At 33.7% G+C, this 19120-nt stretch overlaps 2 protein-coding genes across 4 annotated transcripts; both read left to right on the forward strand.

Moving 5' to 3' along the window:
* The first annotated feature begins 726 nt into the window (after positions 1–726).
* On the forward strand, positions 727–1827 carry LOC104647782 (heavy metal-associated isoprenylated plant protein 32-like). The gene is made up of 3 exons (XM_010323540.4): positions 727–878; positions 1018–1093; positions 1283–1827. Exons 1-3 carry the CDS (start codon positions 858–860, stop codon positions 1696–1698), a joined length of 513 nt encoding a protein of 170 aa, XP_010321842.2. The 5' UTR covers positions 727–857; the 3' UTR covers positions 1699–1827.
* Positions 1828–6339: 4512 nt separating this feature from the next.
* On the forward strand, positions 6340–18811 carry LOC101268578 (mediator of RNA polymerase II transcription subunit 33A-like). 3 transcript variants are annotated; one of them, XM_069299020.1, is made up of 13 exons: positions 6532–6916; positions 8044–8154; positions 8241–8358; positions 10363–10710; positions 10902–11221; positions 11299–11390; positions 11745–12081; positions 12428–12638; positions 13349–13463; positions 14909–15070; positions 15695–16352; positions 16818–17024; positions 17524–18811. In XM_069299020.1, the coding sequence occupies exons 4-13, from the start codon at positions 10367–10369 to the stop codon at positions 18693–18695; spliced, it is 3618 nt and encodes a 1205-aa protein (XP_069155121.1). In that variant the 5' UTR covers positions 6532–6916; positions 8044–8154; positions 8241–8358; positions 10363–10366; the 3' UTR covers positions 18696–18811. The 3 variants fall into 3 exon arrangements, with proteins under 3 accessions (XP_004240641.1, XP_025887195.1, XP_069155121.1); XM_004240593.5 differs by lacking the exon at positions 8241–8358 and having other exon boundaries at positions 6340–6916; XM_026031410.2 differs by lacking the exon at positions 8241–8358 and having other exon boundaries at positions 6522–6916; positions 10461–10710.
* Positions 18812–19120: the final 309 nt, after the last annotated feature.

Below are 19120 nucleotides of genomic sequence, written 5' to 3' on the forward strand. Positions count from 1 at the left end.
CTAGTGCCACATAGGCTGAAAAGGGATAGAAAATTACATATAAAATAAGTTCAGGAGGGTAATAGGACCTTACTATAGTATAAGTGTGTCTTTGGGATTTCGGACATAGTTTGAGGACATAGTTTGAGGGGGTACTTGACTATTTTCCCTTAATTTTTTGAAAAATAATCTTATAAGATAAAGTTCTTTATATTGTTTGGTGTAAATGATCATAATTTTACGTTGGATTTAGTGCGACATTTTTGTTCCCCTTGTCATAATATTGTTCAAGTAACAAATTTGAAAATTAATATACTTAAATGTATATTGATAAGATATTTGATTTCTTCTTTTAATCTCTACATTTATTAGTTTCCATTCTCAAAACAATTTCAAAGGGAACAAATCTTCATTTTTCCATTTTTAGCCATAAATAAAATCTTGGAAATTATATACACCATTTGCATAATCTCATTATTAAAAGCCCCTTATTATCACTCCTCTTAATCGTAATATCTTCCATTTTGCAATTTCATTATATTCTAAGGTTAGTTTTCTCAACCTATGTTCGGATATTCCTTCATTCTCGTGCAGATACGGAGTCAAAAATTAAAACTTATAAGTTTGAAATTGCTTTTGAATTTTTGATTGCTAATGATTTGTACATATTCAATGGATTTGATCGAAGCTACTGAATTTTATTGGACTTGTATTTACTCTTACTTCGTCTTTTTTTTAGTGGTGAACTAATTGTAAAAACATTTTACATTATTACATAATATTGAATATTAGTTGCATGTAATATATCTTCTCTGCTCATACTGATTTTTTATTTTAATTTTTTAAACCAGTTGTTTAGACACCAATAATTAATTTCAATGGAGCCCATTGCAGACGTGGTAAGAGAAAAAACCTTTCTATTTTTTTTCTCCATATAATGTTCCGTTTCAAAAATTTATTTTACGAAATATTTTAAAATATAAGCAGATTTTAAAAATTTGATCGAACTCAGTTCAATTGTTTATTTGTTTATTGTAGAGTTGCAATTTGAAAGTGAACATCCATTGTGAATCCTGCAAAATGAAGATGATGGAAGTGTTGCACTCCGTACGAGGTATATAACTTAAATTCTTCGTTTAACATAAAAAAAATTAAAGTTAATCCGTTCCGAGGTGCATGTATATATATACTTGTCATGATATGTGTAGCTTTTTATTCACGCATAACTAACTAAGTATTTACTTATCAGAACAAATATATTTTATGTTATCTGACTCTTGATTCTGAATTCGATTCCGTACAGGAGTGTATGCATTGACAATAGATGCAGAAAAAGGAATAGCAAATGTTTGTGGAGAGGTGGATCCAAATAGGTTGTTATTAGCATTGTTAAAGTCAGGTCAACATGCAGAATTAATAAATGTGAAATTGAAGCATCCTTCTATTGTTAATACTCCAAGAAATCAACATGGACACTATAATGTTGGCCATGGTTATAACAATAACTCTAATTCACTAGATGGACCTTATGGCTACAATCATGCATTGAATGAGCCAACTTCTTACTATCCTACTAGAGGAGGAGCCATGTTTGATCAACCTTATTATGGTTCAACCTACTACAACTCTTCTCCTTATGTTGGCTACGAGTCGAATCGATCTCTAACGATGGATCATGTCATCAAAGAAGAACCTATGAATTGGTGTAGTATAATGTAGATGTGAGAGTTTATAGTATTGGACTTGTCTAACTTTTAAAATGACAAGAGTTCAAAATCTATTGTTGGTTGAAATTTTAAGTATTGAACTCATTGTATATAATGCCAATAACATAAAGTGAATCTTCCATTTTGTATTTTTTATAGGGGAAATTTTTCAAAATGTCAATATTTTAGCATTTAAAAAGGCTCATTAGCAACACTTTCAATATTTAGTAAAAATGTCATATTTTAGTTTGTTATGTATCTTATTAATGTTTTTATTATTTGTTTTTATTTAAAGAATATATTTATTTAATAACAAAAGGGATAAAATTAAGGGAGAGAATATTTCAAAAAAAGGTAAGCATCCTTAATTTTCTCATCAGTTACATTTTCAAATAAAATTTAATTTTTTTTCTCTCCAAAATTTTTACCTTTTTAAAATTTTATTCCTTCCAAAATATATTCTATTTATATTTATTATAGTTTTTTTATAATTTATATTCATTCCAATAAATATGCCAAATTTATCTATATAGTCATTTAAGAAATGTATTTGCATTTTTATATATTCTTTCCCTATATAGTTATTTTATTCTTCGAAATTCTTGTATGTATTCATTTCAATATGTATTTTATTTGTATTTCTATTTATTCTAGTTTTTATTTTGAATTTTGTATAATAATATATAAAATACAAAAAATTAGTATGATGAAAAAGTGAATGAAATATAAAATTGAAAAGAAATAATTGAATATTTGGTGTACTCATTCTTAAATAAAATACATAACTAGTTGACATACCTTTAGAATAAATACAAATTAAAAAAAATGTCAAATTCAGAAACAATGCAACATAATTTTTGAATGAATACAACTATTAATTGTAAAAATATATACTGACTAAAACAGTATTAAAATTCAATATATACTTCCAAATTTATGAATACAAAAAATAATAAAACTATGAAATACAAAAATAAATACTAACTGTGGTACATTGACATAACTATCAGAAAAAACAGAATACAAATTAAATTAAATAAATGAAATACGATTCCAAAACTATGGATACAAAATACAATAAAACAATGAAATACAAAAATACATACTGACTAAAACAACAACAAATTTCAATATACACTTCCAAATTTATGAATACAAAAAACATCAAAACTATGAATATACACAATCAAACTCATATAATGTGTTACATTGACATAACTAACACAAAAAAAAAATAGAACACAAAATACAATAAATATATAAAATACAAAAATAAATACTAACTATAACATAATAAAAATTTCATATATACTTCCAAACGCATTGTAACATGAATTTTTTTGAATCTTAAAAATTGCTAGACAAATTAAATTAAACATGCAAGACACAGAACATGCGAAAAAAAAACTCTTCTCCAACAAATTGGTCTTCTTCAACTTCATGGTTATTAATTTGTGTGGGATTTTGCACATCGACAGATTCAGGCATTTTTTCCCGTCGTATATCCTCCTTAGATTTAGAAGCGAAATCTATATTGTTGTTTAATTCTTGAGTGAAAAAAATTTGTGTGGGATTTTGCACATCGACAGATTCAGGCATTTTCCCCGTCGTATATCCTCCTTAGATTTAGAAGCGAAACCTATATTGTTGTTTAATTCTTGAGTGAAAAAAAATTAAATGATAAAAAATCGGAAGAACTTTGATTATTTTGTCCAATACCTCTAGTTTCTCTCTTGAAAACGTCCATTGAAGAGAGAATTATGTAGTCTCAAATCCTAAAAAATGTTTTAAGAACAACAACAAAATTTAAAAAATTAAAAAAATACTAAAATCAGTAAGTAAATAAATAAGGAATCTAAAAAAAAATAATACTCAAATCAATGTTAATCTTCATATCAAATTTTGCAACGAAATTAAATGAGAATAATAGAAAATATTAATATATTGAATCGAAAATCTGTGAAATTGATTTGGAAGAATGTTAGATAGAGAAATTGAAAAGAAGAATAAGAAAAGAGAGAGAAATCTGGGGATTTGATTAGGAAGAAAATAAGAGAGAGAAATTAATAAGCTTAAGAAAAGAGAGAGAAATTAATAAGCTTAAGGAAAATGTGTAATATATGAGAGAGAAAAGAAGGTGTAAATAATGAGAGAGAAAATATTAATAATATCAGAATAATTATTTATTTTTAAAATTATGACATTTTTGACATATTTAGTAATATTATTAATCTATGGATATTACCACTAAATAAGTTAATTTTTTTGACTAGCTAGCTAAATTTTCCTTTTTATAATCACTACATTTATGGCCATGGCTATAACAACTACTTCCACTAGTAATGCACTAGATGGCCCAACCATATTCAAATGCATTGAATTTTTCTACATTGATTGCACTTTTAGAAGAATCTTAAAATATATTTCATATGTATAGTTATGTTATTCATTCAAAATGTGCTCGATTAGACATAACGAACGATTTACGTATACAGACTTTTCTTATGCTATTAGTTGTTCTAATTTATAGTTCTTTTGTTTGATAGGTCTTTTCGAGAATAACTGATTAATCTAATAAGCATATAAATAAAATTTTATTGTAATGATTCTTTTCCAAATATACTAATATAAGATGCTTTATGCAGCAAATTACCTTTTTTTTTTTCCTTCAAAATTTGCTTTATTTTTATTTTCATAATCCTTATTTAATTAAACCAAGTAAAATAGTGCAACTAGCCTTTTGTTATCTTTACTTGAGGTCTAATTTGTGGAATTAAAAGTCTTAACATTAATATTTTAAGTACTACTGCTAGAAAGTAATAGTCTGGAGCTTAAAGGGTATAAAATGTTAACAAAAATTTTAAAACGGTATATAAATTTTTATTTTAACCAAAAGGGCAAAATCACTAGAAGAGCAGTGATATCGTTCGTCGAAAAAAGTAAAATTTGATTTTTTTTAAAATTTTTTTTAAGCGATTTCCAAAATAATTTTTTTAAAATAATTTTTTAATTAATGGCTGCCTAAGCAGCAATTTTTTTAACTTTTTTTTTTAATTTTTTATTTGAAATTAAAAAAAAGAAGAAGATAAATTAAGAGCAAATCGCTGCAAGTGCAGCGATTCATCTCTAATTTTTTTTAATCATTTTTTTAAAAATATTTTGTTACTACTTATTTTAAAAAATTATTAATTTATTTTGGAACAAGTAAGTAAAACAAATTAAAATTAAAATTTCTAAAAAAAATTAAAATTTTATTTTCAAAGTTTTAAAATAATTTTTTTAAAAAAAATAATTTAAAAAAATATTAAAAATTTTTGGAGACGATTTGCTCTTAATTTCTCTCTCTCTTTTTTTTTTTAAAAAAATTCAAATAAAAAATTTAAAAAAATTAAAGAAATCGCTGCTTAGACAGCGATTTATTTAAAAATTATTAAAAAAAATTTTTTAAGAAAAAAATCAAATTTTGTAAATTGTTGCTATTGCAGCGATTTTACTTTTTTCGCCAAGCCAAATCGCTGCTCTTCTAGCAATTTTTACCCTTTTAGTTAAAATAAAAATTCATATACCATTTTAAAATTTTTGTTAACATCGCACTCCTACCACTAGCATTATCACTAGTACTTAATTATCATAGTCAAGTTGTAGTTGCATATCTTGATTTTAATATATGCTTAGTTCATAAAAGGTCCAAAGTTATGCGTAGAACATACGCATAAATTAAGATACAATTATTAAAAATTAAGACAGAATTAGAGGAGTATACACAAATTAGTAGTTTGAAATGACTTTGAATTTTGAAACTCGTAAATTTTAAATCTTAAATTTATCGTTGTTAATGTATTATGTATTTAAGGACTCATTATAAATTAATTAATTTTATGTCAACTGTCAATTTGTTGTAATTCTCCGTTTTTATCTAGCTTAAAATTTTAGAAACTTTCACATATAACTACTTAAAAATAGACTAATTATATCCATAAACTATAGTTTGATATTTACAGTTTGTAGTTACATGTTATATGGAGGAGAGAGGCGAGCAAGACTGGGAGAGAAAGAGGAGAGAGGCGAGAGAGAGGGGGGGGGGGGGGGGGGGAAGAGTGGGAGAAAGGTGAATTCTATATGTATATCGGTTAGATAATTCTATATTATACATATGTATTAGTATACATGGCAAGCGATCTCGCGAGAGGGAGGAGAGAGGGCAGAGAGTGAGAGAGAGGTAAATTGTATATGTATATATGTTACATAATTGTATATTAAACATATGTATTTGTATATTTTGTGAATTATACATATACAAACTCGAAGTCAACCCATTATAGCAAAATATAACTATAATTGGTAATTAAATAATATAAATTTGCTTTATTGCGTAATTTTCGTATAATTTAATTGAAGCTTCATGCTTCTTATGTATTTATAGGGTAAGTAAAAAGTAATATAGTCAAGCTTACACTCATGCTCACACATAATTTTTTAAACATGTTATATAATTAAATTAAATTAGAATAAAAAGAACTACAACTAACAAGACTTACTTTATTTTTTTCATGTACGCTTAGTAAAATATACTTTTATACTAAATTTTATGAAAGAATCAGATTCATTTTTCGACGATTAATTAATAACTAAAGTAGGGGTAATAGCTAGTTATTTACTTGTATGACTTTCTTTAAAAACTAGAAATATTTTTTCTTTTGCTATAATTTATTTTTCTATTTTTAATACTTTAGTCCAAAACTTTTAATTAAAAATTGCATTATTATTTTAATTTATTTTTTAAAACTTTAATCCAAAACTTTTGATTAAAAATTGCGTTTTAAATTAATTTTGAGTAAGTTTTTTTATCCTAAATACTTATACCCGGGACTGTGTTTCCAGCAAGCCAACATACTCCTTCGACATAATTGCCGGCGTAACACGCCGGAATCCAATTTCCCGACCGGCGAATCCATGGAAACGGTAACCGTACGTTCGAGCCAGTGGGACAGAGTGACGGAGCTGACGAAATTGGCTCAGGAAAGAAATACCGATCCATTGGTATGGGCCATGGAGCTTTCCTCCAGTCTTAACTCCGCCGGCATCTCTATGCCGTCGACCGACGTTGCCGAACTTCTCGTATCTCATATTTGTTGGTCCAATAATGTTCCTAATGCTTGGAAGCTTCTAGAGAAAGCTTTGGTGTTTAGAATTGTCCCTCCTTTGTTCGTTCTCGCCCTTCTCTCTACAAGGTTATTTTCTTCCCCTTCAATGTTTCAAGTTTTGTGCTTTTAGTTTACAAAATTGATTTCATCCCCAATTGATTGAAAGGAGAATTGCATTAGGTTGATGTCTGACATTTGATCAGCAATATGAAAATGGAGTTGAATAGAGCTGAACCGATGGAGTTAATATAATCCACATATAGTATAGGAGTGTAAGTTATATGCTAGAATTAAGTAGGTGTTTGGCTATGTTATTGCGTTTGGCCATGAGTACAAATTGGAGTTACTTTTTACTCTTTGTGAGTAGTTTGGAGTGGAAAAAAGTAAAAACACCTTTTTGTTGTTTATCAAATTCATAAAATTTCTGGTATTCAAATTCAAGTTGAATTTACGAGTTTTATGGCCAAACATGAATGGATCCGAAAAAAAGGAGAATTGCATTAGGTTGGTGGCTGGCATAAAGAAGGTACAACTTTGATCACCAATTTGAAATGAGTTGAGTAGAGCAGAATGAATATTGGGGGATTTGAGGCATAACTAATTGATTTATTCATTTAGTCTATTTTGTTGTATCGACTTTATTTCCTTGTGATTTCGGCCCAAATATAAAAAAAGAAGAGAATTGGATTAGGTTTGATGGCTGGCATTTGATCAGCAATTTGAAAATGGAGTTGAATAGGGGGGAACAGATGGGGGATTTGAGTCAAAGTTCAGGGGGTTAATATGATCCTCACATAGCTTAGGAGTGTATTTATTATGGAAAAGTTAGTGGGTGTTTGGCCATGTTTCGTTGTGAAATTTGAAAAAAGTAGTTTTTGTTTTCAACTCCAGAAAAGAGTGAAATTTTTTCATGGTGGCTAACATTACCATTTGGTAATTAAATGTGTAACTAACAATTTCGTCATAATATTTACGCACCTACGTCATTTTCTTGCCCTTCAATTTTTCAATATTGTGCTTTTTACTGACAGCATGGAATTCGAGGAGAAATGCATTAGGTTTATGTCTGGCATAAAAAAAGGTCTAACGTTGATTACCAATTTGAAATGGAGTTGAATAGAACAGAACGGATAGGGAGGAATTTGAGGCATAATAATTGATTTAGTGATTGAATCTATTTTATTATTTTGACTTTATTTCCTTGTGTATTGCAGAGTAATTCCTGCTCGAAGGAGCTATCCGATGGCATACAGGCTGTATATGGAACTTCTAAAAAGATATGCTTTTTCATTACCATCTCTAATTAATGGTCCAAATTATCAAAAGTAAGTTTCATTCTCCTATTTCAAGTCATTTTCTTGTATTCTTTTAGTTTGATCCATAAGAACTAGTTTTCTTGTTCTTCTGTTAGGTGCTTTAGAATATATTTTTCCAGGATCGGTAGTTTGATGTTCTTCTACCTCTCAAGGTAGGGATAAGATCTGCGCACACACTACCCTCTCCAAACACCACTTGTGGGACTACTCTGGGTATGTTGTTACCGTTGTTTGTGGTGGTGGTAGCGGTTTTATGTTTTGAAAAAGCCTTCTCTAGTACTGAGGCTTCATGATTCATATCAGTCCTACTATCAAGTGCTATATAATGGCAAAAAACTAAAAGATATAGTTTGTGTTATGTTACTGTTTCAACTCCACACAAGAATGGAAATGAACTCCACACATCTGCTTTTTCATTACCATTTCTAACTAATGGTACAAATTATCAAAAGCATGTTCCGTTCTCCTATTTCAAGTCATTTTCTTGTATTCTCTTTAGTTTGATCCATAAGAACTTTCCCCCCCTGTTATTAGGTGCTTTAGACTATATTATTTATTTCTAGGATGATGGTTTGATGTTCTGTAAAAGCCTTCGTTGGTACTGAGACTTCATGGTTCATCTTGGTCCTACTTTCAAGTGCTATATAATGTCCCAAAAAATAAAAAAAATGTAGTTTGTGTAATGTTTTACTATTCCAACTCAACACAGTAAAACGGAAATGAACTAATGGATTGGATTTCATTACCCAACTGGATAACAAAGGAAATATAGAATCGATGGAACAGTAAAAGAAAAAGTCACCATACTATATTTCTGCTGCTACTTCATATTTATAGCTTGGTCTTGCTTCTTCCAAATCCTTCCTCACTCTTCACGCACTCCTTATCCAGGCTGCCAAACGAGATCAGTGTTGGAGATTTGCGTATTCTTATGCTAAGCCTTAAAATTTCGTTCTCCTGGAAACACATAACCTGGCTACTGAGTGCTGACTGGGTGCCTTCTCAGAAACTGTAAAAATAACCAATCTTGTTTGTGTTATGTCACAACACCCAGTCACATGTCTAATTAATTCAGTTGACATCCCCAATTGATAGGCCAATTCGAATTTCAATTAAACAAGTCTGAAAAGGCATTTATTTCATGATTTTGATTATCACACCAGCATATTTTTTTGGCTTGTCCCTCATTAAGAAGGTTGTGGTTAAATGTTATTACTCACTGTGCTAGCATCTCAGCCCCCACTAATATTTTTACAAAGAACACGGGGAACGTTGATGAGGATTTCATTAACTAGAGCTAGCAAGTCAAAATTCCATGGTGAGCCCCACACTTGTTCGTGTAGGCAACAAAATAATCTATTTGTTATGGATCTTTCTTTGAACTCTTAGAGTCGCTCCATTCTTTTACTTGAGTAATATATTCTTTTATTTTTATAGACACATGACTGATATTAAATTTTTCTCCGTATTTGGAGATGGATTAGTATTATAGTGAATCTAATAGATTGTTAATGGATATTGTGTACTACTTTGGTGGTGTTGGTTAGTTGTATTGATGATTTTAAGATGGAAAAATTGAATAGGCCCAAAAACAAGGGAAATTTTGCCCGATTTTCTGTAGATTTCTGTCAAGGCTTGCTTGGGATTCTCCCCCGTAGCGCCGGTCACAATCCTTGAATGGGTAGTAACACTGGACCTCTTCTGCTAAGGTGTTCATAACAGTTTGAATTACTCTGGACAGTTGCTCATGTCTTCACTGTTTTAATAATTTCCTTGGACACTCATTGAATCGTCAAACTGTTACAACATAGTTTATGATGTGTCCCAGAGTATCACCTTTTTTGCTGTGGAAGTATTAATTTGGCACAACTCTTTTTCCAATCTCTTTTTGTCAATGGAGGTTCATTCGTTTCTTTTCTGGTTTTCAATATCTTCTATTTTTCATTCGGAGTGAGATCCTGTAAATTTATGCCTCAATCTGTTGTGCAAATGCTATCTGAAATGAAATTTCTTGGAGATAATTTTTCATTGTACTATCCGGTGAATGTTTGTCCTCTATATTTCCTGGGAGATAAACAGATATCCATGTGGATGAAAACCAATACTAATATTCATGACTGATTCAAATTTCCCTAATTAATTTTTGTTTTGAGCTAGTTTAGTTTTTGTGGATGAATTTCAGTAGAAGAAATAACATGTCTGGAGGTGTTATTGCAGGATTATGGAATCGATAAATGATACTCTTCATCTTTCCCAGATATTTGAACTCCAGGGATCTGAAAGTGGAATGCATGTGATTGAATATGTTTTTGCAGTTGTATGTCAGTTACTTGATGCCTCACTTGATGATGAGGGGCTGCTGGAACTGACTGCCGAAAAGAAGTCTAGGTGGCCAGTTGCAACTCAAGAAATGGAAATCAGCAACCGTGATGGCTTTGCTGGAAAAAGAGTTGAACATCGTGAAGGATTATGTAGAATGAACACTGTACAGGCTATTGAAATAATTGGCGAACTTTTTGGAGACAAACTGACATCCATGATTCTTTACTTGGCACGTAGGAACATGTAAGATGAGAAGCTGACAGCTTTCTTCAATAAGTTGTGTGCTGTATCAAATATCAGCATGTCTATTACTAATGCCTTGTCTCTCACAGTTCTCTTGAGCTATGAGAGAAGTAGTGCTTAACAAAATGCTCAGTATGCTAGCCTAAGTGATATTATTGATAGCTAAACATGCATTTTTTTTCTTTCTTTAGGCCCACACATTGGGATTCTTTCATGCAGCACTTACACCTTCTAGTGTCAAACTCGTCAGCTTTAAGAAACTCTAAGAAAATTTCTCTGGAGACTTTGGTACTGTTGATATCCAAAAACCGTGGAGTCCTCTCCCGAGAATGCAAAACAAGCTCACGGAAATTTCTTCATGCTGTTATGGCTTCTGGATCATTTGCACTTTCTGCTAGTCGGTGTGATGATGCTAGTACATCAGTTCTCTGGCTACCGATTGATCTCTTTCTTGAAGATACGATGGATGGATCAAAAGTGGCAGCTACAAGTGCTGCTGACACTCTTACTGGTAAATACTGTAGTCAATGGTCTAATTCAATATTGAATATACTCTGTTCTGTTTGCTAAACTGGAGTTATTATGCAGGTCTGGTGAAGGCTCTGCGGGCAGTTAACTGTACATCGTGGAAGAACACATTTTTTGGGTTGTGGATTTCAGCCCTAAGGCTTGTTAATAGAGTAAGAATCAATGAATATATTCATCAGCTTTATCCAGGTTGCTAGATGGCAGAAAAACTACGCTTCCGATCCATCCCGCCATTTTCCATCTTCAGCTCTAGGTTTCTTTTGTAATGAAATTTTGCTCATAAGTGCGTGCAAGTTCCAAAGTTCTGTAAACCACACTAATTTATTAGTTAAGCATTAACTATATGGTTTCCTTCTTACCCTAGAATTTCATTCCTTTGTGTAGAAGGTTAAATGAAACTACGTATCAGAATTGAAACTACAGTTTGGTATTTGAGCTGGTCAAATTTAATGTTAGCTTCATTTCGATGTTGAAAATATACTAAATTACTGTTTTTGGTCAATTAGGAAAGGGATCCCAGTGAGGGACCAGTACCTCGTCTTGATACTTGCTTATGCTTATTGTTGTCTATTACACCGCTAGCAATTACCAACATTATTAAAGAAGAGGAAAATGCTAGCAGCACCAGTGATCAAAGAACAGAGGCCACAGGAAAACATCGTCAGGCCTTGGTTTCTAGCTTACAGCAATTGCATGATTATGAAGGCTTGTTGACCCCACCACTGCCTGCAATTCCCTTGGCAAACCAAGCTGCTTTGAAAGCAATGATGTTCCTCTCAGGGATAAGTGAGGGAAGTGAGTATTTTGATGGGTTGAGATTGAATGACATGCCTGTTAATTGTGGTGAGTCCAGTAGATTTCAAGAGAGGCTTGTGTTCTGTCAGCCTTATGTCACTCGCTGCCTGGTTTCCATCGTGTATTCTTTTCAATTTGAACTAGTTCTAGAATTTGCTTCCTATTTATTCCCACAACCCCATCCATGTGGTTGGTAACCTTTTCGAGAATATTTTACCTCCCTCAGTTATTCCTCCGTCCTTCACCCTCACCTTTGTTTTAATTTTTTGGGCAGATTGATTTTAGACTATATGTTGGAAACTCCTAACCAATCTAATGCATCTATTATTTAACTCTTACATGCATAAGTATGTTATACTGGTAGTGTATGCTAATCATCTGTAATTATTTCTAGCTGGGAGCTTGTGGCACCTTATTGTTGAGGCTTGCATTGCTAGAAACATTTTGGATACGTCTGCTTATTTATGGCCGGGATATGTAAAAGGTCAATGCAATCAAGTGCCTCGTAACATGTCAGCCCCATCGCCTAGCTGGTCATCATTGATGAAGGGGTCTCCCCTCACTCCTCCAATGGTCAGTGTATTAGTTTCAACACCCGCTTCAAGGTATAGAAGTTGACTATAATTTTTTTTTTAATTACTGGGTTGATCACTTCATCCCATCATCTGCCAAGGTTAGATGGTCCATGCAGTAGTGGTTGTTCCCCAGTGGCGGTTTTTGATTTCAAATTAGGAGTTTTCCTACATATCAGAGTTAATGATATAAAATCTGTTTGTAGCTGGAAAATAGCGTGATTCTTAAAAAGAGTCTATAGATTTAAGCAGTAATTATATCCCTTGCCACTGGTTTGTGGTTTCTTTTAAGGTCGTATTTGGAGTTCTCAAACATATTCAGAGTTAAAGAATGTGTTATAAAAATTAAAAACAGTTTATAATTAGAAAATAATGGGTTTATACTTAAGAAAACATCTGCAGATGGTAAGTATTAGTGTTCACATTTGGTGCACTCCGATTGAAAGAGAAGCTGACCTTTAACATCAAATATTCCCTGTGGCTATGATCTTGAAACTGCATCTTCTGGGGCTTTCGAGCAGATTTAAGGATAGATCAACCAGTTGGATTTCTGTTTTATCAATCTAAATTGCTTAGAGTATGTATTTCGGTGCCATATATCGGGAATTGCAGTCATATCATTAAGTAGAATTATTTTCCCTTGTTTCTCTTAGCTACAGCCTGGTTTTCAGTTGAAAATGCTTTTCTTTCTTGAAATTTATATTGTATGACAACTGAATTTAAGCTCATGGATTTGATGGAAGCTTAGCAGAAATAGAGAAAATATATGAGATTGCTGTCAATGGTCCAGCTGAAGACAAGATTTCTGCCGCTACTATTCTCTGTGGGGCTTCTCTTGCTCGTGGTTGGAATATTCAGGTGATACTTGTGATCTCCCTGATATTGAACTAGTATTTTGTACTATAGTAGCAATAAAACCTTAACTATCTTCAGCTCCAGGAAACCTCTTTGTGAGCCTGCATTTTTGCTCGATTTTTTTCTAGTAAACCTTGTTTTCTTGTTTCCCTTTTCCTACCCTCCCATAAACCCATGACAAGAAGGAAAAAATTCATGACCTTAGCACAAGTGTCCTCACAAACAAATGATTATTGCACCGAGGAAAGAACAACCTTGATTAAATGAATAAAAAAGAAAAACAGCTATAGTTAAATGAATAATGTAATTAGAAAACAAGGGTGAGAAGCACTGCCAATTGCCAAATGGGTTGGATCCACAACCCCCTGATAAGGTTAAATTAAGGAAAGATTTTAACATAGTTGGACCAGAAAAACACTCACCTGCCACCATCACTAATCTTATAAATGACAATGAAGAGGCTGAATGAAGGTATTGATCTCCATATCGTCTCTGGTGGGTGGGGTGTTTGTGTGACTGGGAGAGTGTATATCTTGTATTCTCTACAAGAGCTGAATTAGATAAAGCAGGCTGCTCACTTCTAGTGGCTCACAAGAAGTGTTATTAAAAATGAGAAGTGCAAAGCCAGAGTTCTTTTTGTAAGCTCAAATGCCATATCTTGTATTATTTGCATCTTCTTGATGCTGTTATTAATACCACTTACCTTATCCAAAAAAAAAAAAAAGAGAAGTGCAAAAAAGTTTTAAGGTTTGTTGGGGCTTTAAGCACAAATGAACTGTGGGCTTTATTGAGAGAAGACACAAATGGAGAAAACATATATATATATATATATATATATATATATGTACCAAGACTAGTATGTCTTAAAGCCTTGATGATGATATTGAAGCCCACATTAAGCAAGGTGATGCGCTCAACGCATTTTGAGTCTTGCTTAAGGGTTTAAGTGCGCCTTTAATGACACTGCTTAGTGCTCACAAGAGTTTTTAATAGAGAGATATAGAAGAAGGGAGTAGCTGTGATTAAGTGTTTGCTGTTAGAAGTGAATGGTAGATGATGAAGATTAAGAAGAGAATAAAGCAACATTTTCTATTGAGATGAAGTGCTATCTGTTTCTGAAGGAACCCTCCTTTTAGATGTTGAGAAAAAATAGTTTCCTTTTGCTTTCTCAAAAAAATAGTTTTACTTTTGAGAAGCTCTCACTGCAATCAGGACTGCTGAAATTTATTTGGATCTTGGATCTGAAAACTACACAATATACTCTCTTGAGGGATAGGATCATTTTTCATATATCTTTAGTATATTTGGTTGTACTTTGCAAATAAATTCAGATGAAGGTACCCTGTACAGAAAACTGGTGTCCTAAAGTCATTCTCAAGTTCAAAACATATGTTCCATTTCTCGTCTTTCACACCCATTTCACTGTATTTTCATCTACATGCTTGCAGGAACATACGGTTCTATTTATCACTTGGCTGCTATCACCTAGTGTTCCTTCTGATTATTCTGGAAGTGATAGCCATTTGATTAGCTATGCTCCATTTCTGAATGTTCTTATTGTTGGTATATCATCTGTCGACTGTATCCAGATACTTTCTTTGCATGGATTGGTAGGTAATTCTTCAGCTGTACTTTTCTTGTTCTGAATTATGTTTTCTGCCATTCATATGTTAGTGTCGGTGAAAATCACTTTGGCACAAATCAGATACTGGCATATAGTTGCACTACTGATCTCTCCGATTGACAGATGTGCAGAAGCAGTTTGTCCTTTGTGCACCATTTCAACATTTTTTGTTGGTTTCACTAATGGATTAATCTGTGCAACATTTCAACGTTTATTGTTGGTTTGACTAATGAATCGAAACATGCCCATTAGTTACTTCCTGTTCTACATGTTGAAATCTGTTTATGGATGACCTATACAACATGTTTGAAATTACACCAACACTGAAGCCGGGGGCCCTGGACATGTATATTGCTGGCATTTCATATATCTTGTTGATTCTGGGCCAGAAATGGTTGTTAGAAGTGTCTTCCTGTCAAATTTTGATGGTTGCCTCTTTGATGTATTTTTGCTAGTTCTATAGGCAATTGATAACTGAACAATGATTTGAAGAACTAAATTCTGTTGACAATAGGTTTTGAAAAAAAAATACCACTGAGTAGCAACTGGGCTTAAGATACAGATGGAGAAACCAACCAATGTGCTGATGTTGTACTTAAATTTCTTTCAGGTTCCACAGCTTGTTGGTGCGTTGATGCCAATTTGTGAAGCCTTCGGTTCTTGTCCACCCAATGTGTCTTGGACTCTAATGTCGGAAGAAATTACTTCACATGCCGTTTTCTCGAATGCATTCACACTTCTATTGACATTGTGGAGGTTTGATCAGCCACCGCTTGAGCATGTCACAAGAGATGTTCCTGTGGGATCCCATCTAACTCCTGAATATCTATTGCTGGTTCGCAACTCCCAGTTGGCATTCTCTGAGGATTTGCTGAAAGATCAAAGCAAAAGCAAGCAATTGTCTAGAGTTCTCAGTCAGTTACCTAGAGAACCCATATTTATGGATTCTTTTCCTAAACTAAAATGTTGGTACCGACAACATCAAGCATGTATTGCATCACCTCTCTCAGGTCTCGTCCCTGGAACTCCTGTTCATCAGATAGTTGAAGCACTGCTGAACTTCATGTTCCGAAAAATAAATAGTGCTGGGCAGTCACTTATACCTCCAACTTCAAGTGGTAGTAACTCATCTGGGTCTGGAAATGAAGAGATATCTCCTCATCTTAAGCTGCCTGCTTGGGATATTTTGGAAGCTGTTCCTTTTGTGCTTAACGCTGCTCTCACGGCATGTGCTCATGGGACCTTGTCACCGCGTGAACTAGCCACAGGTTAGTCATTTGACATAATGTCTACAGTTAAGACTTCAAGAACAGTCGTTTTGCTTGATAGGTACACATCTAAAAATGGTATATACTAGAACACCCACAAAAATGGAACCCTTAGTGTCAAAGCTACAGCCTACAAGGCACATCGTACAATGCCTGAATGCTAACACCCCCACCCGACCATAAAGAGCAAACAAAAAAGAAAAGAGTCCAATCTTTTAACTTCCTTTTAATGAGAGAGGAGTTTTGATGTGAGATATATTATCCCCTTTCTTCACATTACCACCACTTGGTAGACCTTATCTATTCACCATGCACACACATGCAACACAGTGAAAGAAGATAGAAAGAGGAAGAAAATTTTCACATGACACACTTGAACTTATTTCATAGCTGATGTTGTATTATTTTTTTTTTCGATGAGTTCTATGAGTTAGTATATTGAGTGCTGCACTTTCTCCATCTCAGGTCTTAAGCATCTAGCTGACTTTCTTCCTGCATCTTTGGCAACAATTACAAGTTACTTTTCAGCTGAAGTGACACGGGGTATTTGGAAGCCTGCTTCTATGAATGGAACTGATTGGCCAAGTCCTGCTGCAAATTTAGCAACAGTGGAACAACAAGTTAAGAAAATCCTAGCTGACACTGGTGTTGATGTCCCCAGTCTCTCTGTAGGTGTGCACTTATCTGATTTCATTTGATCACCTAATTCTTTTAAGACGAGGAACTCTAACATAAGAGACATTCTTTCCCTCCTCTTTTCTTCTAACCTATGGACTAAGCTACCACAGTGACAAGTTGATCACCCCTTAAAAATCTCTCAAAGGAATGGTGAGGAATCAGACTGTAGTAGACTGAACGCAAACCTACTCCCACACCCTTCTTTTTCCGTTCCTTTTTGTCATGGCATTGAAGTTTGGTTTTGGGGGACTAGATCTCTAATCTCCTGTTTTGACATATGTAGTATATTGCCTGTGCTAAATAGCTGACAAGGGTTGTCTGTCGATTCTAACATTGATGCATCAGTTAAAAAAACCGTCCTGGCTTGCTATGCTATAGATCTGGACTACCATATCTATCTAATATATACATCTGTGTGTAGGAAGAAGTAGGTGCAGGGAATTCAACTGTTGATTCATTTATCTCGATGTTTAGCTAATGCTATGTTTTGTAGGTGGAAGTTCTCCAGCTATTCTTCCTTTGCCCCTGGCAGTCCTTGTGAGCCTCACCATTACATATAAACTTGATAGAGATACTGACCGCTTTCTGAACTTGATGGGTGCAGCAGTGAGTAACCTGGCTACAAGTTGTCCTTGGCCATGTATGCCTGTTATGGCTGCCCTATGGGCTCAAAAGGTTAGACGGTGGAGTGACTTTCTTGTTTTCTCTGCGTCCCGGACTGTTTTCCACCACAGCAGTGATGCAGTGGTTCAACTTCTTCGTGTCTGCTTTACAGCTACACTAGGTTTAGGTAGATCTTCTATAGAAAGCAACGGTGGGGTCGGTTCACTTCTTGGTCATGGATTTGGTTCGCATTTTTCTGGTGGCATTTCTGCTGTTGCCCCTGGTATACTCTACTTGCGTGTTCATAGAGCTGTCAGAAATGTCATGTTTATGTCAGAAGAGATAGTCTCCCTTTTGATGCATTTTGTCAGAGATATTGCGGATAGTGGAGTTCCTGCTAAGGATTTGGAGAAACTGAAGAAAACTAGAGGTGATATAAGGTCTCTCTCTAGTCAGAAAACAGATATTGGATTCCCTGCATCTTGTCACGTCTCTCTTGCTGCAGCAATGGTCCGTGTCAAGCTTGCAGCTTCATTGGGTGCTTCATTAGTTTGGATTACGGGTGGTTTAAGTCTAGTCCAATCTTTGCTGAAAGAAACATTGCCATCTTGGTTTATATCAGCACATAGGTCAGAGCCTAACGGTGGTGTCTCAGAAGGAATGGTTGCAAGGCTAAGGGGTTATGCCCTTGCATACTTAGCAGTGCTGTGTGGAACATTTTGTTGGGGGGTGGATTCATCATCACCCACATCCAAATGGCGACCAAGTATGCTCGGAGCACACTTGGAATTTCTTGCGAGTGCCTTAGATGGCAAAATATCACTTGGTTGTAACAAGGCTACATGGAGAGCATACGTGTCGGGATTCGTAAGCTTGATAGTAGGATGCACACCAAGCTGGCTTCTTGAGGTGGACCTTCAAGTTTTGAAGAGACTGAGCAAGGGATTGAAACGGTGCGATGAAGAAGTATTAGCTCTCGCGCTTTTGGAAGCTAGTGGTGTTGGTGCTATGGGTACTGCTGCTCAAATGATTATAGAGGGGAGCTTGAACTTTGCTAGATGAGCTCTCAAGGAGGACTGGTAATGTAACATAGTCTTTTAGAATATCAGTAAACTTTTTACAATCTTTTATTGTGTAAATGTTGGAGGACAGATATAGAAGTTAGCAACCCTTCTCTAGATCACTTGAGTTTTGATTTGACTACTTCACTTTGAAATGTTTAGAATCCTCTCCTAGCTTCCTTTTTTCATAGATATGAAGACTATAAAACGTCGATCATAGAGCAGGGTTGTTTCCTGACATATAATACAAAAAGGATTTTTGCCTTTCGAAAATAATGTGTATTATTTAATAGGTTCACTAATAAACTCGCAACATTAGAGTTCATATAGAGTTGGTTATACATATTTCGAAAAAATTTATCGATTAATATACACGAAAAATTGAAATAATTCTTAATTTTGATTTTATGAAACATAAACTCAAAA

The sequence above is a fragment of the Solanum lycopersicum genome, chromosome 6 (assembly GCF_036512215.1).
Source record: "Solanum lycopersicum chromosome 6, SLM_r2.1".
Classification (NCBI taxonomy): domain Eukaryota; kingdom Viridiplantae; phylum Streptophyta; class Magnoliopsida; order Solanales; family Solanaceae; genus Solanum; species Solanum lycopersicum.

What these genes read in the sequence shown, in the direction of transcription:
- LOC104647782 (XM_010323540.4), top strand. Translation starts at nt 858, where the DNA reads ATGGAGCCCATTGCAGACGTG. An exon ending in TGGAGCCCATTGCAGACGTG is followed by an intron (nt 879 to 1,017) that starts GTAAGAGAAAAA and finishes TGTTTATTGTAG; the next exon opens with AGTTGCAATTTGAAAGTGAA. An exon ending in AGTGTTGCACTCCGTACGAG is followed by an intron (nt 1,094 to 1,282) that starts GTATATAACTTA and finishes GATTCCGTACAG; the next exon opens with GAGTGTATGCATTGACAATA.
- LOC101268578 (XM_004240593.5), top strand. Translation starts at nt 6,639, where the DNA reads ATGGAAACGGTAACCGTACGTTCGAGCCAGTGGGACAGAGTGACGGAG. An exon ending in AATGGTCCAAATTATCAAAA is followed by an intron (nt 8,155 to 10,362) that starts GTAAGTTTCATT and finishes GTGTTATTGCAG; the next exon opens with GATTATGGAATCGATAAATG. An exon ending in CCCTAAGGCTTGTTAATAGA is followed by an intron (nt 11,391 to 11,744) that starts GTAAGAATCAAT and finishes TTGGTCAATTAG; the next exon opens with GAAAGGGATCCCAGTGAGGG.